A 27,767-nucleotide genomic window follows, 5' to 3' on the forward strand; every position below is an offset into this window, starting at 1 on the left:
ATGTTATTATGGGGTATATGCATTTGAATTTAGTTCCTTTTTGACAGTATCCATTTTGATTTAAACAAAACATATTTGCCCATGGAAATGCCGAAACATGTAGGAGATAAAAGTGCTCCTGTATTCAAGAGCATGTTGTGTCTCTACCGATGGTGGGCACAACACAAAAAACTCAGATCATGTAAAATAGGGTCTAAGCTACAACATATGCGAATATGAAATAAATCGGAGTTCATGCGTTTTTAGATAACGTTTAACGTTTTTTTACGTTTCTTTTCAAGAAATGTTTAAATAGTTTGACAACCCTGTTTGTAAGCTTTTAAATGATGTCAATCTCAACAGTTTGTTTATCTTTTCCAGTGATGAAGAACAAAAATGTTTTGTTAAATTCTAACATAAGATTATTCAAATATGTAATACAAATCTCCAAACTTCTTTTTGTTTTGTTTTATAGCACTATTAAATGCTCCAGGGGTTATTTCGTTAGCATTTTAGCATGTTTTTCTAGATTTAGAATATAAAACAACATTTATAAAGCAAAGATTAAGCCTTAGGTCTAGCAAAGCAAATACTTCAATAGTTTAAGCATACTGTATGTTGTAGAACAGTGATGAAGATATTGTTTTCTGAATATAAAAAAATATATCTTAAGGGGGTTAGCCATCAATGACAGAGTTGACAAGCCACTGACGGAGTTGACAGCAGATACTCAAAACAGATATATTTTTGCCTCTAAAAATACAAGTTCAATACAAACATTTGTAAGATATGGAAAACGATTCATTTGAAAATGGCCTCACAAACGCAGACCACGTGTAACCACGCCAGCCCAGGACCTCCACCTGCGGGACCGCCTGAGACCAGCCACCTGGACAGCTACTGTGGATTTGCACAACTGAGGAATTTCTGCACAAACTGTCAGAAACCGTCTCAGGAAGCTCATCTGCGTGCTTGTCGTCCTCAACAGGGTCTTGACCTGACTGCAGTTTGGCATCGTAACCGACTTCATTGGGCAAATGCTCACCTTCGATGGCCACTGGCACACTGGAGAAGTGTGCTCTTCACAGATAAATCCCAGTTTCAACTGTACCGGGCAGATGGCAGACGTATGGCGTCGTGTGGGCGAGCGGTTTGCTGATGTCAATGTTGTGAACATTGAACCCTATGGTGGCGAGGGGGTTATTGTACAACGAACACAATTGTATTTTATCGATGGCAATTTGAATGCACAGAGATACCGTGACGAGATCCTGAGGCCCATTGTCCGCCACCACCACCTCATGTTTCAGCATGATAATGCCCGGCCCCATGTTGCAAGGATCTGTACACAATTTCTGGAAGCTGAAAATGTCCCAGTTCTTCCATGGCCTGCATACTCACCAGACTTGTCACCCATTGAGCATGTTTGGGATGCTCTGGATCGATGTGTACGACAGTGTGTTCCAGTTCCCGCCAATATCCAGCAACTTCGCACAGCAATTGAAGAGGAGTGGGACAACATTCCATAGGCCACAATCAACAGCCTGATCAACTCTATGTGAAGGAGATGTGTCGCGCTGCATGAGGCAAATGGTGGTCACACCAGATACAGACTGGTTTTCTGATCCACGTCCCTACCTTTTTTTAAGGTATCTGTGACCAACAGATTCTAGTCATGTGAAATCCATAGATTAGGGCCTAATTTATTTATTTCAATTGACTGATTTCCTTATATGAACTGTAACTCAGTAAAATATGTGAGATTGTTGCATGTTGCGTTTATATTTTTGTTCAGTGTAATAATATTGAATTTGTAAAATTCCCAAAACAAATATTTTCCCTTAGAAAATTCCCTAAATGTAATTTTTACAATCAAATAATGCAACAAAATCATATCTATTTATTTCAACTATAAAAAATAACATTCCCCAGTCGGACTATCAGGAATCCCTATTTGGGGACTCCACTCCTACGAATGACTCTAGTCCCAAAGTCCCAGACTTTATAGTGCAAATGTGTAGTTCCATGGTCGGTGAAAGGGTCAAGATGTGTGTCATTTGTTGCTCTTTGGTCCCATAGTGTCTTATTGTGATTAAGGCTGTAAGCTCTTTAGTCTCTCTAGCACTGACAGATGTGCCATGCCACCATGCGTCTCCTAATCCTACACTACCCCCCTCCTGGATAAACAACAGGACTGGCAGTGCTGGGCTGGTTATCACAGTGGTGGGGTGGTGGAGGGGGGTGTTTGTGTGGAGCGCTATTATTTAATAATGGGTGCAGCGATTCTGGATGGTGACCCGTATGGATGGTAAGCACGGTATGTAGTGTAAAGGTATTGTGAAATAGAGTGTGTGTGTCATTCACCCAGTGCAGTTGGCCGATGCAGACCTTGGCGGCCAACATGGGCAGTGAGGGGTCCTCGGGTCTCATCCTGACACACTCCTTGAGCACAGACACGGCGCCCACACCCTGTAAAACACACAGACACACACACACGGTCACTGACACATCGAGAAAGGTCATCACACACACATACACTCATGCTTATGCACACTCTCATACTGTAGTTACAGAGACAAACTAGTCTAGTGATAGAACAGGAGTATATATCACACACATATGTACCTTCCATATAGAATGACAAAGAAAGGGAGTCATACAGGTCATTCAACAATGCACTACACACACTCGCTCTCTCACACACACGGCTGGCCCTAAATAGAAGCAGATCTGACGACACTGAGGCGGCCCCCCCATCCTTATAGGGAGCAGCCTATTTCCAGAGTTCTCCATTGATCTGCAGTGTCACCTCATCCTGCAGGCAGCCAGGCAAGGGAGCAGATCAATTCTCCTGTTTCAATCGGAGGATTCCAGTCACACTACTCATCTCTCGTTATCACTCAGTCATTCTGGTTCATGCATTCTACTGACTAACGTACACACAACCTCACAGCAATATTTAGAGGATGAGTGATTACATATGCTTGCGAGCAGGTAGTAGTGCCAGATTAGAGTAGGATAGTGTGTGTGTGTGCGCGAGTGCATACATGTGTGGGGGAGTGTGTGAAAAGATATGATGATGAGCTCACCTTCCCACACGCCATGAGTGACAAGCCCAACTGGTGCCAGAGGTGGAACTCATTAAACGAGAACTTCATGGCCCGCTCCAGACACTGGAGGAAACACATACATGCACACACACACACACGCATGCACACGTACCCACACACACAGATGCATTTTATATATCAACACACGTTGTTGAAGGAGAGTGAGGTTGAAGGTTGAGGGTTAGATGTTAATTTGAAGAGCTCTAACTAGTGGCCCACGCCATGACACCTATGAGAGGAACGATGTTAGTCAGGCAGACAGACATAACCAGCCACTTATTGTTAGCAAGCCTAGTAATACCCTGCATGGCCCCACCCGTGAGAGGGTTCACCTGTTTGGCCTAGTGAGGCAGTGCTCACTCTCATTCACCTGGAGAAAAATGCTGCCAACCTGAATGTAAAGAGAGAGAACACTGGGTGAGAGAGAGAGAGAGAGAGAGAGAGAGAGAGAGAGAGAGAGAGAGAGAGAGAGAGAGAGAGAGAGAGAGAGAGAGAGAGAGAGATTCTCTGAGAGAAAGAGCGAGAGAGTCCCTAACCCTGCTTACGACACAACAAGGGCATTAAAAAGTTGGCAAAGGCAAAGCTTTCCCTTCACACAGTGTAGCTAGTTAGGTTGAAGTACTTTGGCCTCCAGTGTTTTTGAGGCAGGCTTACCTCAGACAGCATGGCATACTGCCCCCTCCTGGCCATGCCGATGCTCAGCAGGTCGTAGACAGAGGTGGCGTCCTGCAGACTGGTCTCCCGCTCCTCCTTATGGTCGGGCGCTCGGCTGATGACTGCGTCTCCGCTGGCCTATAGGGGGAGATCACATAGCTGTCTTCACCTGTATTGACAGGACAACTAAAAGCCAGCCTAACTCCTGTCAAGATGTTTTGAGATCAACGTAGAATCGACATACTGTACATTGTAGATGAAGGGGAGGGCACAAGAATATCCACAAGAATGACCAATCAACAAATGTCAAAGTAAGCATATCAATTTCGGTAATAGATATAGACTCAGGGGGGGAAAGAGAGAGGGAGGAAGAGAGAGAGATACTGTACTTCAAAGTGATGGGTGGGAGGAATGGGAAAGGTGCAAGAGAAAAAGGAGAGGAACCAAGGAAGGTGGCTCTCTCAGGTATCTCTCACATGCAGGCACACGCACATGTACAAACGTCTACACACGTGTGTGCATACGTGTGCACGTACGTGCGCACACACACATTTGTGAGCGAGAGAGAGAGGGAGACAGAGAGAGCGCGAGAGGGAGGGAAGGAGGGCTGTCTCACCGTGGATTCTGTGATGAGCAGCAGGAGCACGGCCTCCTCAACCACGTCCTGGGGACAGAAGACGCTGCGGGGAGACACAGGAAATAGGAACAGGAAGTGACACGTCACGCAACTGCCCCACGCCTTCCTACTTCACCTGCTGTGGTGATGTAACACAACCCTCCGACCACCCCTACAGTATCTCAGTATGCCACTCTCTCAGGTGTCTCTCACGCGCACACACTCGTACATGCACAAATGTGTGCGCACGTACATGCACATGCACGCACGTGTGTACACGTTTGTACATGTGCTCGTCTTAACTGCCCTCTGACTGAGCCCATGACGTACCAACTAAAGATATAATTACAAGATACTATCAGGGCACTTCTAAACAAGTAACCCATGACAATGAATCTGTAATTGACTTCCCTGCGTGCATTCTCCATTTCTGTTCAGGTGTTCTCACTCATGCATGTTGCCTGGGGTGTAGCGCTTGATCTCCTCTGAGTATAGTTCATACCAATAAGATCCTATAGTAGATAGTAGATATGGTGGAACAGCCAAAGGTAAGTCCATGACAAAGCCTTTAAAGTTCGACCAAAGGCAACATGAGTCCACAATCTGCATGGGAGATTTAGCTGAATATAAATGGCACAAAGGTCTCAGTACGACATCTTGGAGCCTTGGGGAAAAAGAAGGCAATGGAAGTGTGAATGCAATGCACAGTATGTCTTCTTCTACAAATCAAATCAAATCAAATGTTATTTGTCACATACACGTGTTTTGCTGATGTTATTGCGGGTGTAGCGAAATGCTTGTGCTTCTAGCTCCGACAGTGCAGTAATATCTAACAAGTAATATCTAACAATTTCACAACATATAACCAATACACACAAATCTAAGTAAGGAATGAATTAAGAATATATACATATATGGACGAGCGATGTCAGAGCGGCATGGACTAAGATACAGTAGGATAGTATAGAATACAGTATATACAGTGGGGGAAAAAAGTATTTAGTCAGCCACCAATTGTGCAAGTTCTCTGTAGCTCAATTGGTAGAGCATGGCGCTTGTAACGCCAGGGTAGTGGGTTCGATCCACGGGACCACCCATATGTAAAAATGTATGCACACATGACTGTAAGTCGCTTTGGATAAAAGCGTCTGCTAAATGGCATATTTTTTTTTTTTTCTTTTTTTTTTTTCTCCCACTTAAAAAGATGAGAGAGGCCTGTAATTTTCATCATAGGTACACGTCAACTATGACAGACAAATTGAGAATAAAAAAATCCAGAAAATCACATTGTAGGATTTTTAATAAATGTATTTACAAATTATGGTGGAAAATAAGTATTTAGTCACCTACAAACAAGCAAGATTTCTGGCTCTCACAGACCTGTAACTTCTTCTTTAAGAGGCTCCTCAGTCCTCCACTCGTTACCTGTATTAATGGCACCTGTTTGAACTTGTTATCAGTATAAAAGACACCTGTCCACAACCTCAAACAGTCACACTCCAAACTCCACTATGGCCAAGACCAAAGAGCTGTCAAAGGACACCAGAAACAAAATTGTAGACCTGCACCAGGCTGGGAAGACTGAATCTGCAATAGGTAAGCAGCTTGGTTTGAAGAAATCAACTGTGGGAGCAATTATTAGGAAATGGAAGACATACAAGACCACTGATAATCTCCCTCGATCTGGGGCTCCACGCAAGATCTCACCCCGTGGGGTCAAAATGATCACAAGAACGGTGAGCAAAAATCCCAGAACCACACGGGGGGACCTAGTGAATGACCTGCAGAGAGCTGGGACCAAAGTAACAAAGCCTACCATCAGTAACACACTACGCCGCCAGGGACTCAAATCCTGCAGTGCCAGACGTGTCCCCCTGCTTAAGCCAGTACATGTCCAGGCCCGTCTGAAGTTTGCTAGAGTGCATTTGGATGATCCAGAAGAGGATTGGGAAATTGTCATATGGTCAGATGAAACCAAAATATAACTTTTTGGTAAAAACTCAACTCGTCGTGTTTGGAGGACAAAGAATGCTGAGTTGCATCCAAAGAACACCATACCTACTGTGAAGCATGGGGGTGGAAACATCATGCTTTGGGGCTGTTTTTCTGCAAAGGGACCAGGACGACTGATCCGTGTAAAGGAAAGAATGAATGGGGCCATGTATCGTGAGATTTTGAGTGAAAACCTCCTTCCATCAGCAAGGGCATTGAAGATGAAACGTGGCTGGGTCTTTCAGCATGACAATGATCCCAAACACACCGCCCGGGCAACGAAGGAGTGGCTTCGTAAGAAGCATTTCAAGGTCCTGGAGTGGCCTAGCCAGTCTCCAGATCTCAACCCCATAGAAAATCTTTGGAGGGAGTTGAAAGTCTGTGTTGCCCAGCAAAAGCCCCACTACATCACTGCTCTAGAGGAGATCTGCATGGAGGAATGGGCCAAAATACCAGCAACAGTGTGTGAAAACCTTGTGAAGACTTACAGAAAATGTTTGACCTGTGTCATTGCCAACAAAGGGTATATAACAAAGTATTGAGAAACTTTTGTTATTGACCAAATACTTATTTTCCACCATAATTTGCAAATAAATTCATTACAAATCCTACAATGTGATTTTCTGGATTTTTTTAACCTATGATGAAAATTACAGGCCTCTCTCATCTTTTTAAGTGGGAGAACTTGCACAATTGGTGGCTAACTAAATACTTTTTTTCCCCACTGTACATATGAGATGAGTAATGCAAGATATGTTAACATTATTAAAGTGGCTAGTGTTCCATTTCTTAAAGTGGCCAGTGATTTCTAGTCTATGTCTATAGGCAGCAGACTCTAATGTTCTAGTAATGGCTGTTTAACAGTCTGATGGTCTTGAGATAGAAGCTGTTTTTCAGTCTCTCGGTCCCAGCTTTGATGCACCTGTACTGACCTCGCCTTCTGGATGATAGCGGGGTGAACAGGCAGTGGCTCGGGTGTTTGTTGTCCTTGATTATCTTTTTGTCTTTCCTGTGACATCGGGTGCTGTAGGTGTCCTGGAGGGCGGGGTAGTTTGCCCCCGGTAATGCGTTGGTCAGACAGCACCACCCTCTGGAGAGCCTTGCGGTTGCGGGCGGTGCAGTTGCCATACCAGGCGGTGATACAGTAACCCGAGAGGTGGCTGAAGTATACCGTAGATTGCCAAGCACTATAGTAGTATGGATAAAGGCCTTGGCCACACAGCTCCTAGCCAATACGAGGTCAGAATGTGGTGAGATCAAGTTATGTTCCATGTGTGGGTTTTGTATGACTGGAATAGTGGACATCTGGGTGTCAAGGGAGGTCTGTTTTAGACCTTATTGATGCTCTGGGGCTATTTAAGCTCAACGGTTCAGTAGGATCACACACAACTCACTGTAGGGGAATGTGAGCTGATCTCTCAAGCCAGTGCTAATGTTGAATGGGGATTGAGTAATATCAGTGGATTCATGGAACTACACATGAATAGAAAAGAAAGAGAGGGGAGAGAAAGGGAGGGAGAGAGAGAGAGAGAGGAAGGAAGGAAGGAAGGAAAGAGGTAGAGAGGAGAGGTATAGACCTGTCAGTACTGTAGCGTTGGGGTGGTTTGGAAGAGGGGTACATGGCATCCTTTGGGCCGGCGTTCCCTTCTCTCTGCAGCCAGGCGGAGGGTGGGAGAGACATGGGGGCCCAGTAGCTGTCCTCACTCACCGAGCTCAGCAACACCTCAGCCAGCTTCCGCGCTGCAGCCTATGAGACACATTTAACATACCATAATGCCACAAAACATAACTAGGATATAACTAGGGCCAGGACTGTTTCCTGACTTAGTCAAGTCACGTTGTCGTAAACATAAAATACATATAGACAGTCAGTGACTCATCCTGCTAGCTATGTGACAATATGAGCCCTCCTCACCTTTCTGAAAGTCTGGGAGCCCCGAGACTCCACCACCCTGAGGACTCTGCGCAGCTGATGGGCTCCCTGGGCCAGGTGCCTGACAGACAGGCAGACAGACAGACAGATGGACAGACAGACAAGACAGAGAGATGGACAGACGGCCAGACAAATACACAGACAGGCAGACAGACACACACACACAGACGGACAGACAGACACGTCAATGAAACAAGTCAAACAGCTGAGCTGTCAGTGACAAAGGCCTCACAAAGTGAGAATGATGCTAACAGAATATGTAGCTGATTAGGACAACACAGATAACATGAAAAGCTTAGGGCTTTATTCAGAGCTTAGGGCTTTGTTATTCAGTGCCAGCAGCACAGCATGCTGTTCCATATAAGTATAAATGAGTGTTGCTCAATCATGCCACTACAAGCAATAACTCTGTCCTATCTGAGGTGCAATATTGACACCTACTGGTCAAAAATAAAAGTGCCACTCGCTGTTGCTGAAATTATAATGCACTGCTCCAGAGAGAGGCGAAGCCTCCACCATCTTTGACTGCTCTACTGGGCCATTGACTCACCCCCTATGCAGCAGACACAGGTATGCACTCTGTAGAGCCGCCTGCTGGAAGAAGCCCAGGTCAATGTCCAGTGGTGGAGGGGCCAAACTGGTCTTAGCTGCTTTAGAACTAGGGGTGACCACCGTCTGCCAACACAACAGCAAAAACTTAAATTGGTAAAAAAGTAGTTTTGTGCTGCTTTTCATCATGAAATAACAAGTATTATCTGAAAATGTGGGTAGAAATAACCAGCAAAAACACACACACACAGACACACACACCTTATCGAGCTCTTGCAGGTAAACGAGAGCGGTGTCACAGGCCCTCAGGTAGCAGGAAAGACATTCCTCCTCTCTCTCAGACAGACGGACACGGGAGGCAGCTGACACTGCCTGGTGGTCCAGGGACAGACCTGGGAGAGAGGGAGAGATAGAGAGAGAGAGAAAAAGAGACAGACAGCGAGAGAGTGAGAGAGAGAACGAGGAAAGAAAGAAAGAAAGAAAGAAAGAAAGAAAGAAAGAAAGAAAGAAAGAAAGAAAGAAAGAAAGAAAGAAAGAAAGGAGATCAGAAACGTTTTTTTTCTGTAGTTAGGTGATGCATTTGACACTGAAAACAAATAATACTGTTGCTATTGTGACATTTCGAGACAGTCAGTAGATGGCTGGAGGGGGAATAAGGTTATTGGCATGAATAAATAGAGTGAGAGGAGACCTCCAGGACTGCAGGGCGGTAGGGAGGATAACATTTAAGACCAGATGTCAGCCTTAATCAAATAAGGAGCAGCTGCCAATAGACAAGACCTCATCTAACAAATATTCCTATTGCATAACATTCCCTAAACAATATCATGGAAACTTTGGAAAGACGTTGAGAAACTATGCAATGTCAAACCCTTTACATAGTTGAGTGATTCCCATTAGATCTTCTCTCTCTTAAGCACTTTCCTTTTAGCATATTGGCTTGACTCTAGTATTATTCTACTAACATTATTTATAGTCCATTATGGTTTATTAAATGATAGACCTCAACAAGGCTGCTTCATGAATTCTTCCCTTCAATTTAAGCAGCAGACCCTGTGATGACGTCAATGTGTCAATGGCCAGGAAGCAATGACTCCTTGAATGTAATGAATCTCATGATGATGATGAGTGATGCTTATCAAACACAATTACCCAGACATGGACCAGCAGTGTGCTGTGTGACAATGGACAATGCCCTCTTTTTCACTGTGTGCGTGCGCTTAATGATTAGTTGATTATTTTAATCAGCTGTGTAGTGCTAGGGCAAAAATCTAAACATGCACCCCCTGGGGTCGCGAGGAACGAGTTGGGGAAACACTGCCAAGGGCTTGATGATTAGTTGACAAGTTGAATCAGGTGTGCTTGTCTGACTCTACAAAATTGTTTTTACTGTTGGGGGTACTCGAGGACTGGAGTTGGTAAACACTGCCCTAGAGACAGCTTTATTGCATTACTTAGACTAAATTCTGAATAGGCTCCCATATTATTTGTAACCACTGCTGAAACCAGGAACTGATTTGCGTTGCGGAACAAACAGACACAAAGACACACACATAACATTATCTATCCTGTTGCCTAGTCACTTTACCCCTAACTACAGTTGAAGTCGGAAGTTTACATACACCAAATACATTTAAACTCAGTTTTTCACAATTCCTGACATTTAATCCTAGTAAAGATTCCCTGTCTTAGGTCAGTTAGGATCACCACTTTATTTTAAGAATGTGAAATGTCAGAATAATAGTAGAGAGAATGATTTATTTCAGCTTTTATTTATTTCACATTCTATTTTTATCCACATTCCCAGTGGGTCAGAAGTTTACATACACTCAATTAGTATTTGGTGGCATTGCCTTTAAATTGTTTAACTTGGGTCAAACGTTTCGGGTAGCCTTCCACAAGCTTCCCACAATAAGTTGGGTGAATTTTGGCCCATTCCTCCTGACAGAGCTGGTGTAACTGAGTCAGGTTTGTAGGTCTCCTTGCTTGCACACGCTTTTTCAGTTCTGCCAACAAATGTTCTATAGGATTGAGGTCAGGGCTTTCTGATGGCCACTACAATACCTTGACTTTGTTGTCCTTAAGGCATTTTGCCACAACTTTGTAAGTATGCTTGGGGTCAGTGTCCATTTGGAAGACCCATTTGCGACCAAGCTTTAACTTCCTGACTGATGTCTTGAGATGTTGCTTCAATATATCCACATAATTTTCCTTCCTCATGATGCCATCTATTTTGTGAAGTGCACCAGTCCCTCCTGGAGCAAAGCACCCCCACAGCATGATGCTGCCACCCCCGTGCTTCACGGTTGGGATGGTGTTCTTCGGCTTGCAAGCGTCCCCCTTTTTCCTCCAAACATAACGATGGTCATTATGGCCAAACAGTTCTATTTTTGTTTCATCAGACCAGAGGACATTTCTCCAAAAAGTAAGATCTTTGTCCCCATGTGCAGTTGCAAACCGTAGTCTGTCTTTTTTATGGCGGTTTTGGAGCAGTGGTTTCTTCCTTTCAGGTTATGTCGATATATGGCCTCGTTTTACTGTGGATATAGATACTTTTGTACCTGTTTCCTCCAGCATCTTCACAAGGTCCTTTGCTGTTGTTCTGGGATTGATTTGCACTTTTCGCACCAAAGTACGTTCATCTCTAGGAGACAGAACGCGTCTCCTTCCTGAGTGGTATGACGGCTGCGTGGTCCCATGGTGTTTATACTTGTGTACTATTGTTTGTACAGATGAACGTGGTACCTTCAGGCATTTGGAAATTGCTCCCAAGGATGAACCAGACTTGTGGAGGTCTACACCTTTTTTTCTGAAGTCTTGGCTGATTTCTTTTGATTTTCCCATGATGTCAAGCAAAGAGGCACTGAGTTTGAAGGTAGGCCTTGAAATACATCCACAGGTACACCTCCAAGTGACTCAAATGGTGTCAATTAGCCTATCAGACGCTTCTAAAGCCATGACATCATTTTCAGGAATTTTCCAAGCTGTTTAAAGGCACAGTCAACTTAGTGTATGTAAACTTCTGACTCACTGGAATTGTGATTCAGTGAATTATAAGTGAAATAATCTGTCTGTAAACAATTGTTGGAACAATTACTTGTGTCATGCACAAAGTAGATGTCCTAACCGACTTGCCAAAACTATAATTTGTTAACAAGACATTTGTGTATGGTTAAAAAACGAGTTTTAATGACTCCAACCTAAGTGTATGTAAACTTCTGACTTCAACTGTATCTGTATTGTACATATCAACCTCAATTTCCTCGTATCCCTCCACATCGACTCGGTATTGGTACCCTATGTATATAGCCAAGCTACAGTATACCTCCCTCATATAAATGAATGAGAAAGAACACATGGTCAATGCCTCCTTCCTTTCACAGCCTAAAGGAGAAAACTCACCAGACCGATTGTCGGTCTGTACAGTAGGGGGCTGTTCGTTTGCAGACGGTGCGTCTGTTATAGGGACCACCGCTGGTGGGCATCATTTTTGTCCGTTTCTACATGAATAATCGGTTTGCACAAGGTTTGCAAATTACAGCTGGCACTCTGTTCAGAGGTGCTAAGCACTCTCGGCAGGCAGACCCTCGACAATCCTACTGGTCTGTTCATGCCTTTAGATAAAGATTTAGCTGATCTACATTCGACTTCTAAACCCATACAAGGTTATAGTCATCACAGGCCTATAATAACTCCTGCCATGGGGATTAGGAACTAGATCATTAGATCACAGTTATGCACAGTGCTGTTCAACTTTAGTGTTTTTCAGGGAAACGTGCCAGTCTGCAGGCTTTGGCTCTCTCTTTGTCTAGTTCATCGGAGAGGGAGTAGTGCCAGTATGCAAATCATATCTGAGCTCCATGTAATCATAACACTGTACAGATGGAGACTAAAACCAGAGGATACCTGATAGAAATCATAATTTGTAGCTCTGGGCTCGTATTCAAATAGCATCTCAGAGTAGGAGTGTTGATCTAGGATCAGTTTTGACGTTTGCATTATAATTAATAGATGCTTGATGAACACGGGCCATGGTCATTTGTTTATTTTGTGCATTGAATGTCCATTTTAGCATAGGTCATAATCAAGTAAAAATCTCAGGTCACACAGAATGTTTAGTCTGTCTACTAAACAAATTGCCATAACCAAATACCACACAGGTCAAACATGATGTGTTTTCCATATTCCATATCACCCAGTATTTGCTTATGAAAGGATTGGTACCTTTGATGACAAAGGCCTCTGCGAGCAGACGCAGGTGGTAGAGGGGCTGCTCATCCCCCGTCAGCTCGTCTATACCCACCCTTGCACACATGCCCTGGGCATCACGGTAACAGCCCTGGACATAGTGTATTTTGGCCATCAGGAGAAGAGCCTCGTTCAGGTGCCTGGGCTGTGTGGGGACAGACAGACAGACAGAGAGACACAACACGAGGGGTGTGAGTTGTTGACACCACAATGACAAACAGATAAGTGAACCAAGGGAAGGCACCCAGAACCATCATTTTATTGTTAAGACTGTTACGAGAGACTAAGTGAAGGGTGACAGAGAAAACAGGTAAATATGAAAATAATAGACTAATTGGAAACTTGGTGAGACAAGTTAACGAGATAGAAAGCTGAGTACAATCGGAGGAAGTGAGGTGTAGAAGGAGGTGACACAGAGGGGAGATGCTCAGACAGACCGCCAGCAGCCCCCTGCTCAGGATGGAGTTGAGGTAGCCCTTGGACCGGGACAGTTTGGGCTGGTTGATGTCCGTCAAAGGTGTGGCGTTGCGTAACAGACTCAGGTTGTCCTGTAGACACTCCTCCAGAAGGGCCTCGGCCAATAACAGCGTCCCGTAGTCATCTGGAGGAGGGCAGAGGGAATTGGGACAGAATTCAGAGTATTGGAAGGTTAAGTGGAGTGCAGAGTGGGAGTTCAGGGTCAGGGGTCAGCAGCTTTGGTAGCCCAAATAAACCCAGCCCAGTCCACCATAGCATAAGCCCCAGAGAGAAGGGAGAAAAAACACCAGTGGTGTCACTGGATGGCAATAAAAGTCACTTGTTTACACATTCTGGATTAGAGCCTTCCTGTTTGGTCCAGCTCTCACTTCTCTCACTCCTCTCCTGTCTCTGGTGGTGTGTTCTGACGCCAAGTCTGAGACTGGTGTTTATGTTCTGGCATCTCTGACATACTGTAGCCCATCATGTTTATGAGACTGTCCCAATCAAGGTTAATCACTGAAAGGGAGGATAAGGGCTGCAGAATGTATAATGTGATGTACAGTATGGTGTCTAAACACATAAAACAAATCATTCTGCTCTATAAAACATTAACTACAGTATAACAGCAATGTGTTACAAATCAGTTTCATGGGGTATGTTAATGAGGTGCATAACTTTTCTTAATTATTCAGGAGAAGAACAAATCTTCTACAGAGCATCTGAATAAAGTTACATTATTTCCAACACACGTGTTGTAATCTCAAAACATCCTGGTCAGAGACTGATTGTGATTTCACCCTTGTCTTGAATTGCAACAACTAGGGACAGTGTCAAGACAGTGGGCAAACTGTCACTGTCAAGACAGACTTTAACAGCAGACCAGCTAGGGATGACTTGAATTCTACACACTTCAGTCTAGAATAACACATTAAGAGTTATGTACACTTGCAAGCATGGTGAAAGGTGAAAACAGTTTCAGGTGGGCAGTAGGCACCCCATCCAGCCAATAATATGACATAAAATATTTGGTTATTGACACAATAACAGTGGCAAGCAGCAAGGTCGTGAGCCATGTCACCTTACCCCATGTTTACTTTAGCCAGGTGAGGTGAGTAGCTACATTTGCCTACCCACTGAGTGTTTGAGTAGTGTGTTTGAATACATAGGCCTACATACATTGAAAATAATAAAACGGACAAAGAATTACAGTGACAGTGACAATCAGTTAATACATGTTCATTACAATATGTTCTGTGTTTTGAACATCGCCCATTGAGAAGTGTACGGTATTGATGTATACAACGAACAGCTTCAGATATGCCCAAACTGCAGTAAAGTTGTCAACTTAATTGTTTGCAGAGTATGGGAATTACATTAAGTTACTTGCAGAGTACAAAGTCCAACACATGCAGAACTATCGCCATCCCTGTCTGGACATGTGACAAAAACTTACTGAGAAAAAACAAACCTATACAAAAATCCAACAGGTAGTCACCACTCACCGTCTTCGTGAAATCGTGCGGCCACGAGTTGCTCTACGATAGGGGGTATCTTGTCCCACTGGCACTCTGCTCTGTAGCGGTCGATCTCCGCTTCCAGACGGTATTGCGAGAAGGATACCCTCCTTGATGCCATGCTCGCTCTAGATCCCGATCTGTCTCGGTGACCGTACTCCCCTGATACCCGGGGAGTAACTGCGCACTGACAAACAGACCATGAAAAAAGTGTAATGTAATCAATGAGCATGTGCTGCTGCCCTACCTTCCCTCATACAAATTCTGGGTGGACATGTCAAAATAATATTTTACCATAATGTATACTTAAATAGCACACACAACGAAAAAGAGTTGTAAACAAACTCAAGATACTATTGTACAGGTTCTTCAGTTTGAGGATGAGATAGGGAGATGTGTGTATACCCATTGTGTGAGTTAATATTTTTCAACTTTCGTAAACTCAGTTTAGTTTATTTTTCATAATAACTATCTATTTAATGAATTCGGTTATTATATAGCCAGTCGATAGTCGACTGTACCCTATTATGCTTGTATTTATTTAGCATACAATAGGCCAACACACCGTAAAGATTTTAGGAAACAATAATGCTTGTCTAAGTATTTTATTTGTTTCTTATTTTCTTTAGCCAACTTACGCTACAAACCATTGTAATACGGTAGAGGGAACACATTAGCTATCATATATGCCACCGTAAGGTGTTTGTATTGAAGTGCCTTTTGTCCTAGATAACCCGTCCTAGACTTTCCTTCAAAAGCTTTCCCTAACTAGATCAATTAGCCTACTGGGATTAGCGCTAATAGCCTACCAGAGTTCAGAGTTTATAGATAAAACAGTAAAATTCTGTGGATCTGAGACACACAGGTGGCAAGTTATTATTCATGATTTTACCGCAGTGTATGTCCAATCCCTCAAAAAAATCCCAAGTAGGCTACTGTATTTAAAAGGTCAATGATCAACTATTTTCATTGACCGACTTCAGGATTTAGTGCTATAGGTAGCTAAGCCTACACCTGCCATATGGTCTGCTCAGACAATTCAGCACTGCACGGTAACAAATGACTGACTGAGTATATGCCTCGATCACAACATTTTTTTGCGTTTTGGTACACCAGAAGTACATTAATTTCCAATGGAACGCTGCGTTTGCCTTGAAGCATTGCCTTGCAGAGCGTTCTGAGTGGTACATACATTGGAATGATCGAATATATGCATCAAATTGTATCCGTAGACGGGTTGACAGAAATGGTAGCTGAAGGTGAATGTTGAACTTTTGTTGCACATATATCCAGATGATGCTGCGTGCCATTTTGCGCAATGACACTGTAGGTGTGATCGAGGATTACACCTTTTGCAAATCCATTGGCAAGAATGTAACACTTTACATGTTACACAAACTGGATACAAAAATGTATACATTTCATTGGCGCCTGCCTTATTTGTGAGTAAGGGGCGGGTCGAACACATTAAGCAGTCCAATGGTGGTCGTACAGTAAAGTTCATTGAATGTTACAACATACACTATTTGTGAATGATTATCTTAATGACCATTTGTCAAGAATACAATACATTATTTCATATACCTTGACATGGTGGCAGAACACATTTTAGCAGCCAGTTTCGCAGGACGGCTGCTAAATTGTCTTTCACAAAAACATTACAAAACGACAGCTCGAGGCACTTAACTAGCTACACAGCAAACTAATGTTTAGGTCAAGTGCAGTACCTACGACTACAAGCTATCACAGGACAGTTTTCTATAGCTAATCCAACCTCAAATCTTCGGAAAATAAATTTGGCGGCTTCATTTTCCATATGAAAGGTTGACATTTGCTTGTCAGATGTGTTTACTTCTCAAATTCAACGAAACAACTACATTCATGTTCGTGTTTTGGACACTGACAGGTGTCTGGTTAGACTACTGCACGCCTTCAAATCTCTGACGCAAAATGCCAATATCCAATCAGAATTTAGCTGTCGTGTCCATGGGTTGAAAGGTGACTACGGCTCACAGCAATGCCCAAAAAGGGTGAAGACGTTAAAATACAAATAGTTAAAGCTAACGGTTCCAAATCTGTTTTTCAGCTGGTGAGTATGCATTTCGATCATTCACATCGCTGAAGATCCAGTTCATTATGGTGGTCTTGTTATCACCGTATTGATTATCTTGCTAAACTAACGGATTATCTTGAAAACAAAATAGATTTGTCTAAAGGTGCACTCTCATAGTATAATTAACGGTAGCCAGCCATGTGTCTGTGTCTACAACATCACTAGCTAATTTGCATACCGAACTGTACATAGAATAACATATCACTGAAACAATTGCAATTCCATTTTTTCAATCTTCTCATTCTTCTGCTATCTATGTGTTTCCAAAAATGTACATATGGGTTCATAGATGGAGCTCTTTCTCTCTCTCTCTCTCAGCTGGTCTGTCTGGCTGTCTGTGTAGTTACTGTACAGCCCAGAATGGTGTTAAGAGTAAGTGGCAGGAGGAGCGTGGTGTGGGGCTGGCTACTCCTGGTCTCCTGCTTTCTGCTGTCTGTCAGTTCAAATGAGCAGGCAGCCCACGAACACCCACCGGAGATTCACCATCCTAACCTGCACCTGGACAAGAACATGGTCCATGACAGAGAGTGAGTACTGGGTCGTGTTCATTAGGGTACACTTCTCCAAAATGCTTTGCAACAGAACAAAAGCAAACATTTCTTATTGGACAAGTACAGGTACCTTCCTTTTTCTCTCGGTTTCTGAGCATTTTCTTCCATTCTGTGTCTAAAGAACAGGCCACATAAATGTGAATGGGTAGAACAATTAACTTTGATAACTTTTGTTTGCAATACTATTGCCTGCCAAAAGAACGTTAGGAGCCAAATTCTGTTTACAAAACATTAGGAACACCTGCTCTTTCCATGACAGACTGACCAGGTGAATCCAGGTGAAAGCTATGATTGATCCCTTATTGATGTCACCTGTTAAATCCACTTCAATCAGTGTAGATGAAGGGGAGGAGACAGATTAAAGAAGGATTTTTAAGCCTTGAGACATGGATTGTGTATGTGTGCCATTCAGAGGGTGAATGGGCAAGACAAAATATTGAAGCGCCTTTGAACGGGGTAAGGTAGTAGGTCCCAGGTGCACCGGTTTGAGTGTGTCAAGAACTGCAACGCTGCTGGGTTTTTCACACTCAACAGTTTACCCTGTGTGTCAAGAATGGTCCACCACCCAAAAGACATCCAGTGACAGGTAGCCTGGCTGGTAGGAGCATTGGGCCAGTAACGGAAAGGTTGCTGGATCGAATCCCCGAGCTGACAAGGTAAAAAATCAGTCGTTCTGCCCCTGAGCAAGGCAGTTAACCTACTGTTCCCCGGGCGCCGATATCGATTAAGGCAGCCCCCTGCACCGCTCTGATTCAGAGGGGTTGGGTTAAATGCAGAAGACACATTTCAGTTGAATTCATTCAGTTGTACAACTGACAAGGCATCCCCCTTTCCCAACATTACATTTACGTCATTTAGCAGACGCTCTTATCCAGAGCGACTTACATTTTTCTTTTCTTTTTTCTCCATACTGGCCCCCCGTGGGAATCAAACCCACAACCCTGGCGTTGCAAACACCATGCTCTACCAACTGAGCTACATCCCTGCCGGCCATTCCCTCCCTTACCCTGGACAAATTGTGCGCCACCCCATGGGTCTCCCGGTCGCGGCCGGCTACGACAGAGCCTGGATTCGAACCAGGATCTCCAGGACCGCCTTAGACCACTGCGCCACTCGGGAGATAACATGACACGACTGTGGGAAGCATTGTAGTCAACATGGGCCAGCATCCCTGTGGAACACTTTCGACACCTTGTACTCCCTGCTCTGACAAATTTAGGCTGTTCTGAGGGCAAAGGGGGGTGCAACTAAATATTAGGAAGGTGTTCCAAATGTTTTGTATACTGAACAAAAATTTAACCCCACTGCCACAATGGGGCACTCTGTTGACATCAGCAAATCGTTCGCCCACACGACGCCATACACGTGGTCTGCGGTTGTGAGGCCGGTTGGAGGTATTGCCAAATTCGATAAAATGACTTGAGGTGGCTTATGGTAGAGAATTTAACATTCAATTCTCTGGCAACAACTCTGGTGGACATTCCTGCAATCAGCATGCCAATTGCAAGCTCCCTCAAAACATGAGACATTTGTGGCATTGTGTTGTGACAAAACTGCACATTTTAGAGTGGCCTTTTATTGTCCTCAGCACAAGGTGCACCTGTGTAATGATCATGCTGTTTAATCAGCTTCTTGATATTCCACACTTGTCAGGTGGATGGATTATCTTGGCAAAGGAGAAATGCTCACTAACAGGGATGTAAACTAATTTGTGCACAACATGGTTGAGAAGTTTTTGTGCATATGGAACATTTCTGGGATCTTTTATTTCAGCTCATTAAACATGGGACTAACACTTTACATGTTGCATTTTATATTTTTGTTCTATATACAGTACCAGTCAAAAGTTGTACATTGTAGAATAATAGTGAAGACATCAAAACGATATAAAATAACACATATAGAATCATGTAGTAACCAAAAAAGTGTTAAACAAATATCTTTGTTTCTTCAAAGTAGCCACCCTTTGCCTTGATGACAGCTTTGCACACTCTTGGCATTCTCTCAACCAGCTTCATGAGGTAGTCACCTGGAATGCATTTCAATTAACAGGTGTGCCTTGTTAAAAGTTAATTTGTGGGATTTCTTTCCTTCTTAATGCATTTGAGCCAATCAGTTGTGTTGTGACAAGTTAGGGGTGGTATACAGAAGACCAAGTCCATATTATGGCAAGAACAGCTCAAATAAGCAAAGAGAAACGACAGTCCATCATTACTTTAAGACATGAAGGTCAATCAATCCAGAACATTTCAAGAACTTTGAAACTTTATTCAAGTGCAGTCGAAAAAAACATCAAGCACTATGATGAAACTGGCTCTCATGAGGACCGCCACAGGCCTTCATGGTCGAATTTCTGCAAAGAAACCACTACTAAAGGACAATAATAAGAAGAAGAGACTTGCTTGGGCCAAGAAACACAACCAATGGACATTAGACTGGTGGAAATCTGTCCTTTGGTCTGATGAGTCAAAATTTGAGATTTTTGGTTCCAACCGCCATGTCTTTGTGAGACGCAGAGTACAGTCGTGGTCAAAAGTTTTGAGAATGACACAAGTATTGGTCTTCACAAAGTTTGCTGCTTCAGTGTTTCTAGATATTTTTGTCAGATGTTACTATGGTATACTGAAGTATAATTACAAGCATTCCATATGTGTCAGGCTTTTATTGACAATTACATTAAGTTTATGCAAAGAGTCAATATTTGCAGTGTTGACCCTTCTTTTTCAAGACCTCTGCAATCCGCCCTGGCATGCTGTCAATTAACTTCTGGGCCACATCCTGACTGATGGCAGCCCATTCTTGCATAATCAATGCTTGGAGTTTGTTAGAATTTGTGGGTTTTTGTTTGTCCACCCGCCTCTTGAGGATTGACCACAAATTCTCAATGGGATTAAGGTCTGGGGAGTTTCCTGTGCATGGACCCAACATTTCTATGTTTTGTTCCCCGAGCCACTTAGTTATCACTTTTGCCTTATGGCAAGGTGCTCCATCATGCTGGAAAAGGCATTGTTCGTCACCAAACTGTTCTTGGATGGTTGGGAGAAGTTGCTCTCGGAGGATGTGTTGGTATCATTCTTTATTCATGGCTGTGTTCTTAGGCAAAATTGTGAGTGAGCCCACTCCCTTGGCTGAGAAGCAACCCCACACATGAATGGTCTCAGGATGCTTTACTGTTGGCATGACACAGGACTGATGGTAGCGCTCACCTTATCTTCTCCGGACAAGCTTTTTTCTGAATGCCCCAAACAATCGGAAAGGGGATTCATGAGAGAAAATGACTTTACCCCAGTCCTCAGCAGTCCAATCCCTGTACCTTTAGCAGAATATCAGTCTGTCCCTGATGTTTTTCCTGGAGAGAAGTGGCTTCCTCGCTGCCCTTCTTGACACCAGGCCATCCTCCAAAAGTCTTCGCCTCACTGTGCGTGCAGATGCACTCACACCTGCCTGCTGCCATTCCTGAGCAAGCTCTGCACTGGTGGTGCCCCGATCCCGCAGCTGAATCAACTTTAGGAGACGGTCCTGGCGCTTGCTGGACCTTTTTGGGCGCCCTGAAGCCTTCTTCACAACAATTGAACCTCTCTCCTTGAAGTTCTTGATGATCCGATAAATAGTTGATTTAGGTGCAATCTTACTAGCAGCAATATCCTTGCCTGTGAAGCAGGCAGTAGTCCCCTGTAGCTCAGTTGGTAGAGCATGGTGCTTGCAACGCCAGGGTTGTGGGTTTGTTTCCCATGGGGGGCCAGTATGAAAATGTATGCACTCACTAACTGTAAGTTGCTTTGGATAAGAGCGTCTGCTAAATTACTAAAATGTAAGCCTTTTTGTGCAAAGCAATGATGACGGCACGTGTTTCCTTGCAGGTAACCATGGTTAACAGAGGAAGAACAATGATTTCAAGCACCACCCTCCTTTTAAAGCTTCCAGTCTGTTATTATAACTCAATCAGCATGACAGAGTGATCTGCAGCCTTGTCCTCGTCAACACTCTCACCTGTGTTAACGAGAGAATCACTGACATGATGTCAGCTAGTCCTTTTGTGGCAGGGCTGAAATGCAGTGGAAATGTTTTTTGGGGATTAAGTTCATTTTCATGGCAAATCTGATCACTCTTCATAACATTCTGGAGTATATGCAAATTGCCATCATAAAAACTGAGGCAGCAGACTTTGTGAAAATTAATATTTGTGTAATTAGCTTAGTGGTTAAGAGCGTTGTGCAAGTAACCGAAAGGTCGCTGGTTCTAATCCCCGAGCTGACTAGGTGAAAAATCTGTCAATGTGCCCTTGAGCAAGGCACTTAACCCTAATTGCTGCTGTAAGTCGCTCTGGATAAGAGCGTCTGCTAAATGATTAAAATGTAAATGTAATTCTCAAAACTTTTGACCACGACTGTAGGTGAACGTATGACCTCTGCATGTGTGGTTCCCACCGTGAAGCATGGAGGAGGAGGTGTGATGGTGTGGGGGTGCTTTGCTGGTGACGCTGTCAGTGATTTATTTAGAATTCAAGGGACAATTAACCAGCATGGCTTCCACATCATTCTGCAGCGATACGCGTTTAGTGGAACTTTTTTTTTTTTTTCCAACAGGACAGTGACCTAAAACATACCTCTAGGCTGTGTAAGGGCTATTTGACCAAGAAGGAGAGTGATGGAGTGCTGCATCAGATGACCTGGCCTCCACAATTACCCGACCTCAACCCAATTGAGATGGTTTGGGATGAGTTGGACCGCAGAGTGAAGGAAAAGCAGCCAACAAGTGCTCAGCATATGTGGGAACTCCTTTAAGACTGTTGGAAAATAATTCCAGGTGAAGCTGGTTGAGAGAATGGCAAGAGTGTGCAAAGCTGTCATCAAGGCAAAGGATGGCTACTTTGAAGAATCTCAAATATATTTTGATTTGTTTAACACTTTTTTTGGTTACTACATGATTCCATATGTGTTATTTCATAGTTTTGATGTCTTCACTATTATTCTACAATGTAGAAAATAGTTGAAATAAAGAAAAACCCTTGAATGAGTAGGTGTCCAAACTTTTGACTGGTACTGTATATCCAAAAGTATGTGGACACCAAATTAGTGGATTTGGCTTTTTCAGCCACACCCGTTCCTGACAGGTGTATAAAATCGAGCACACAGCCATGCAATCTCCATTGACAAATATTGGCAGTAGAATGGTCCGTACTGAAGAGCTCAGTGACTTTCAACGTGGCACCGTCATAGGATACCACCTTTCCAACAAGTCAGTTCGTAAAATTTCTGCCCTGCTAGAGCTATTCTGAAGTGGAAACGTCTAGGAGCAGCAAAGGCTCAGCCGGGAAGTGGTAGCCCACACAAACTCACAGAACGGGACCGGCGAGTGCTGAAGCGTGTAGAGCGTAAAAATCGCCTGTCCTCGGTTGCAACACTCACTACCGAGTTCCAAACTGCCTCTGGAAGCAACATCCACACAATAACTGTTCGTCGGGAGCTTCATGAAATAGGTTTCCATGGCCGAGCAGCCACACACAAGCCTAAGATCACAATGCCAGGCGTCGGCTGAAGTGGTGTAAATCTCGACACCATTGGACTCTGGAGCAGTGGAAACACGTTCTCTGGAGTGATGACTCACGCTTCACCATCTGGCAGTCTGATGGAAGAATCTGGGTTTGGCGGATGCCAGGAGAACGCTACCTGCCCCAATGCAAAATGCCAACTGTGAAGTTTGGTGGAGGAGGAATAATGGTTTTGGGCTGTTTTTCATGGTTTGGGCTAGGCCCCTTAGTTCCAGTGAAGGGAAGTAACGCTACAGCATTAAATGACATTCTAGACGATTCTGTGCTTCCAACTTTGTGGCAACAGTTTGGGGAAGGCCTTTTCCTGTTTCAGCATGACAATGCCCCTGTGCACAAAGCGAGGTCCATACAGAAATGGTTTGTTGAGATCGGTGTGGAAGAACTTGACTGGCCTGCGCAGAGCCCTGACCTCAACCCCATCGAACACCTTTGGGATTAATTGGATTGCCGACTGTGAGCCAGGCCTAATCGCCCAACATCAGCAAGTCCCGGCAGCAATGTTCTTTCTAGTGGAAAGCCTTCCCAAAAGAGTGGAGGCTGTTATAGCAGCAAAGGGGGGACCAACTCCATATTAATGCCCACCATTTTGGAATGAGATGTTCGACAAGCAGCTGTCCACATACTTATGGCCATGTACTGTATATTATCCAAACAGCTCACTACGGCACCGAACCCCTGAGCTCAAACAGTCTCTCAGCCGAAGTCTCCCAGACGCTTGAATTACAGCTTTACCTACCATTTGGCTGACAGTATATGACATGGTTAATGCACTGACCAGTGTCTCTCCTATGTCCTCTCTGTATAAGACACATCATGGAGCATCTGGAAGGTGTGATTGACAAGCCGGAGTCAGATATGTTGCCGCAGGAGCTACAGTTACACTACTTTAAGATGCATGACTATGATGGCAACAACTTACTGGATGGGCTGGAGTTGGCCACAGCCATCACTCATGTACACAAAGAGGTATGTGTAATTACAAATGATATTAACAGCCAATGATGCCATGTATGCATTTTATTCATCTATGCGCACACACACACACTCATGCATGTGTGTTTTTCCACCTTTCTGTAGGAAAGAGGAGAGGAAAGCCAGCCTATGAAAGAGGAAGACCTCATAAGCCTTATAGATGACGTTCTAAGGGACGATGACAAAAACAACGACGGGTACATAGACTACGCCGAGTTTGCCAAGTCCCTGGAGTAGAGGCGAGACGCTGCCTAACTGCTGAGGTCTGGCTCAGTGCACTGCCCACAACCACACTTTCCATCTCAAAGCAAAATATATTGTTTTAATTTACCTGTCTGTCACACTCTCTGTGGTGCTATCACTATCCTTTACCTATCCAGACAGCATACCAGGTGTGGACAAACTTTTTGTCTCGAGGGCCACATCGGGATTTTGAAATTCAACGGAGGGACGCACAGATTTTCTTTTGACCGATTGGTTTGTCAAAATCAATTTTCGGGCCAGTAAAAGGGCAGTAATTTGAAAATATATAGCACCATTATAATTTCTACATACTTTCTATCTCGTTTTAGACGTTCAAGTGTGGCCTGGTGTTTTATTTTACCCGAAATAATCCCCCCTCCCCCCTGAGAAAGAGAGAGAGAGTTAGAGAGGTGTGTATATACAGTGCCTTGCAAAAGTATTAATCTCCCTTGGCATTTTTCCTATTTTGTTGCATTGCAACCTGTAATTTAAATGGATTTTTATTTGGATTTCATGTAATGGACGTACACAAAATAGTCCAAATTGGTGAAGTGAAAAAAAAAAAAAAAACTTGTTTCAAAAAATTCTAAAACATAAATAACGGAAAAGTGGTGCGTGCATATGTACTCACCCCCGTTGCTATGAAGCCCCTAAATAACATCTGGTGCAACCAATTACCTTCAGAAGTCATATAATTAGTTAGATTGCACACAGGTGGACTATTTAAGTGTCACATGATCTGTCACATGAGCTCAGTGTATATATACACCTGTTCTGAAAGGTCCCAGAGTCTGCAACACCACTAAGCAAGGGGCACCACCAAGCAAGTGGCACCATGAAGACCAAGGAGCTCTCCAAACAGGTCAGGGACAAAGTTGTGGAGAAGTACAGATCAGGGTTGGGTTATAAAAAAATATCTGAAACTTTGAACATCCCACGGAGCACCATTTAAATCCATTATTAAAAAATGGAAAGAATATGGCACCACAACAAACCTGCAAAGAGAGGGCCGCACACCAAAACTCACGGACCAGGCAAGGAGGGCATTAATCAGAGAGGCAACAAAGAGACCAAAGATAACCCTGAAGGAGCTGCAAAGTTCCACAGCGGAGATTGAAGTATCTGTCCATAGGACCACTTTAAGCCGTACACTCCACAGAGCTGGGCTTTATGGAAGAGTGGCCAGAAAAAAGCCATTGCTTAAAGAAAAAATAAGCAAACATGTTTGGTGTTTGCCAAAAGGCATGTGGGAGACTCCCCAAACATATGGAAGAAGGTACTCTGGTCAGATGAGACTAAAATTGATCTTTTTGGCCATCAAGGAAAACGCTATGTATGGCGCAAACCCAACACCTCTCATCACCCCGAGAACACCATCCCCACAGTGAAACATGGTGGTGGCAGCATCATGCTGTGGGGGTGTTTTTCATCGGCAGAGACTGGGAAACTGGTCAGAATTGAAGGAATGATGGATGGCGCTAAATACAGGGACATTCTTGAAGGAAACCTGTTTCAGTCTTCCAGAGATTTGAGACTGGGACGGAGGTTCACCTTCCAGCAGGACAATGACCCTAAGCATACTGCTAAAGCAACACTCGAGTGGTTTAAGGGGAAACATTTAAATGTCTTGGAATGGCCTAGTCAAAGCCCAGACCTCAATCCAATTGAGAATCTGTGGTATGACTTAAAGATTGCTGTACACCAGCGGAACCCATCCAACTTGAAGGAGCTGGAGCAGTTTTGCCTTGAAGTATGGGCATAAATCCCAGTGGCTAGATGTGCCAAGCTTATAGAGACATACCCCAAGATACTTGCAGCTGTAATTGCTGCAAAAGGTGGCTCTACAAAGTATTGACTTTTTGGGGGGTGAATAGCTATGCACGCTCAAGTTCTGTTTTTTTGTCTTGTTTGTTTCACAATAAAAAATATTTTGCATCTTCAAAGTGGTAGGCATGTTGTGTAAATCAAATGATACAATTCTCCAAAAATCCATTTTAATTCCAGGTTGTAAGGCAACAAAATAGGAAAAATGCCAAGGTGGGTGAATACTTTTGCAAGCCACTGTATATGACACACACAGTACCAGTCAAAATGTTTGACACATCTACTCAATTTTCTACATTGTACAATAATGGTGAAGACATCAAAACTATGAAATCACACATGGAATCATGTAGTAACCAAATAAGTGTTAAACAAATAAAAATATATTTTAGATTTTAGATTCTTCAAAGTAGCCACCCTTTGCCTTGATGACAGCTTTGCACACACTCTTGGCATTCTCTCAACCAGCTTCACTTGGAATGCAACAGTCTTGAAGGAGTTCCCACATATGCTGAGCACTTGGTGGCTGCTTTTCCTTCACTCTGCGGTCCAACTCATCCCAAACCATCTAAATTGGGTTGAGATCGGGTGATTGTGGAGGCCAGGTCATCTCTCCTTCTTGGTCAAATAGCCCTTACACAGCCTGGAGGTGTGTTAGGTCATTGTCCTGTTGAAAAACAAATGATAGTCCCACTAAGCGCAAACCAGATGGGATGGCGTAACGCTGCAGAATGCCGTGGTAGCCATGCTGGTTAAGTGTGCCTTGAATTCTAAATAAACCACTGACAGTGTCATAAGCAAAGCACCATCACACCTCCTCCTCCGTGCTTCACGGTGGGAACCACACATGCGGATATCATCCGTTCACCCACACTGTGTCTCACAAAGCCACGGCTGTTGGAACCAAAAATCTTCAATTTGGACTCCAGACCTAAGGACAAATTTCCACCGGTCTAATGTCCATTGCTCGTGTTTCTTGGCCCAAGCAGGTCTCTTCTTCTTATTGGTGTCCTTTAGTAGTGGTAATTTGACAATGAAAGCCTGATTCACACAGTCCCCTCTGAACAGTTGATGTTGTGATGTGTCTGTGACTTGAACTCTGAAGCATTTATTTGGGCTGCAATTTCTAAGACTGGTAACTCTAATGAACTTATCCTCTGCAGCGGAGGTAACTCTTCCATTCCTGTGGCGGTCCTCATGAGAGCCAGTTTCATTATAGCGCTTGATGGTTTTTGCGACTGCACTTGAAGAAACTTTAAAAGTTCTTAATGTTCCGTATTGACTGACCTTCATGTCTTGAAGTAATGATGGACTGTCGTTTCTCTTTGCTTATTTGAGCTGTTCTTGCCATAATATGGACTTGGTCTTTTACCAAATAGGGATATCCTCTGTATACCCACTCTACCTGTCACAACACAACTGATCGGCTCAAACGCATTAAGAAGGAAAGAAATTCCAC

General features: G+C 43.7%; 2 protein-coding genes across 2 annotated transcripts in view; one reads left to right on the forward strand and one right to left on the reverse strand.

Moving 5' to 3' along the window:
- Positions 1–16,772, reverse strand: part of LOC311135034 (tetratricopeptide repeat protein 7A-like) — a 47,836-nt gene extending 31,064 nt beyond the window's left edge. The window contains exons 1-13 of the mRNA XM_084168893.1: positions 16,639–16,772; positions 15,043–15,241; positions 13,519–13,682; positions 13,058–13,226; positions 9,095–9,225; positions 8,835–8,959; positions 8,267–8,345; positions 7,929–8,098; positions 4,360–4,423; positions 3,744–3,881; positions 3,460–3,480; positions 3,069–3,152; positions 2,368–2,448 (exon numbers count right to left, since the gene is read on the reverse strand). Of these exons, the coding sequence (XP_084025019.1) occupies positions 2,368–2,448; positions 3,069–3,152; positions 3,460–3,480; positions 3,744–3,881; positions 4,360–4,423; positions 7,929–8,098; positions 8,267–8,345; positions 8,835–8,959; positions 9,095–9,225; positions 13,058–13,226; positions 13,519–13,682; positions 15,043–15,175 (1,359 nt within the window). The 5' untranslated portion in view covers positions 15,176–15,241; positions 16,639–16,772. The remainder of the gene's footprint in view (positions 1–2,367; positions 2,449–3,068; positions 3,153–3,459; positions 3,481–3,743; positions 3,882–4,359; positions 4,424–7,928; positions 8,099–8,266; positions 8,346–8,834; positions 8,960–9,094; positions 9,226–13,057; positions 13,227–13,518; positions 13,683–15,042; positions 15,242–16,638) is intronic.
- Positions 16,773–17,062: 290 nt separating this feature from the next.
- On the forward strand, positions 17,063–26,078 carry LOC311103073 (multiple coagulation factor deficiency protein 2 homolog). Its single transcript, XM_084144600.1, has 4 exons — positions 17,063–17,143; positions 17,486–17,694; positions 24,076–24,235; positions 24,347–26,078. Exons 1-4 carry the CDS (start codon positions 17,072–17,074, stop codon positions 24,476–24,478), a joined length of 573 nt encoding a protein of 190 aa, XP_084000726.1. The 5' UTR covers positions 17,063–17,071; the 3' UTR covers positions 24,479–26,078.
- The last annotated feature ends 1,689 nt before the right edge of the window (positions 26,079–27,767 follow it).

This window comes from Coregonus lavaretus (genome assembly GCF_964263955.1).
Source record: "Coregonus lavaretus genome assembly, chromosome: 1".
NCBI lineage: Eukaryota > Metazoa > Chordata > Actinopteri > Salmoniformes > Salmonidae > Coregonus > Coregonus lavaretus.

What these genes read in the sequence shown, in the direction of transcription:
- LOC311103073 (XM_084144600.1), top strand. Translation starts at nt 17,072, where the DNA reads ATGCCCAAAAAGGGTGAAGACGTTAAAATACAAATAGTTAAAGCTAAC. An exon ending in CCAAATCTGTTTTTCAGCTG is followed by an intron (nt 17,144 to 17,485) that starts GTGAGTATGCAT and finishes TCTCTCTCTCAG; the next exon opens with CTGGTCTGTCTGGCTGTCTG. An exon ending in TCACTCATGTACACAAAGAG is followed by an intron (nt 24,236 to 24,346) that starts GTATGTGTAATT and finishes ACCTTTCTGTAG; the next exon opens with GAAAGAGGAGAGGAAAGCCA.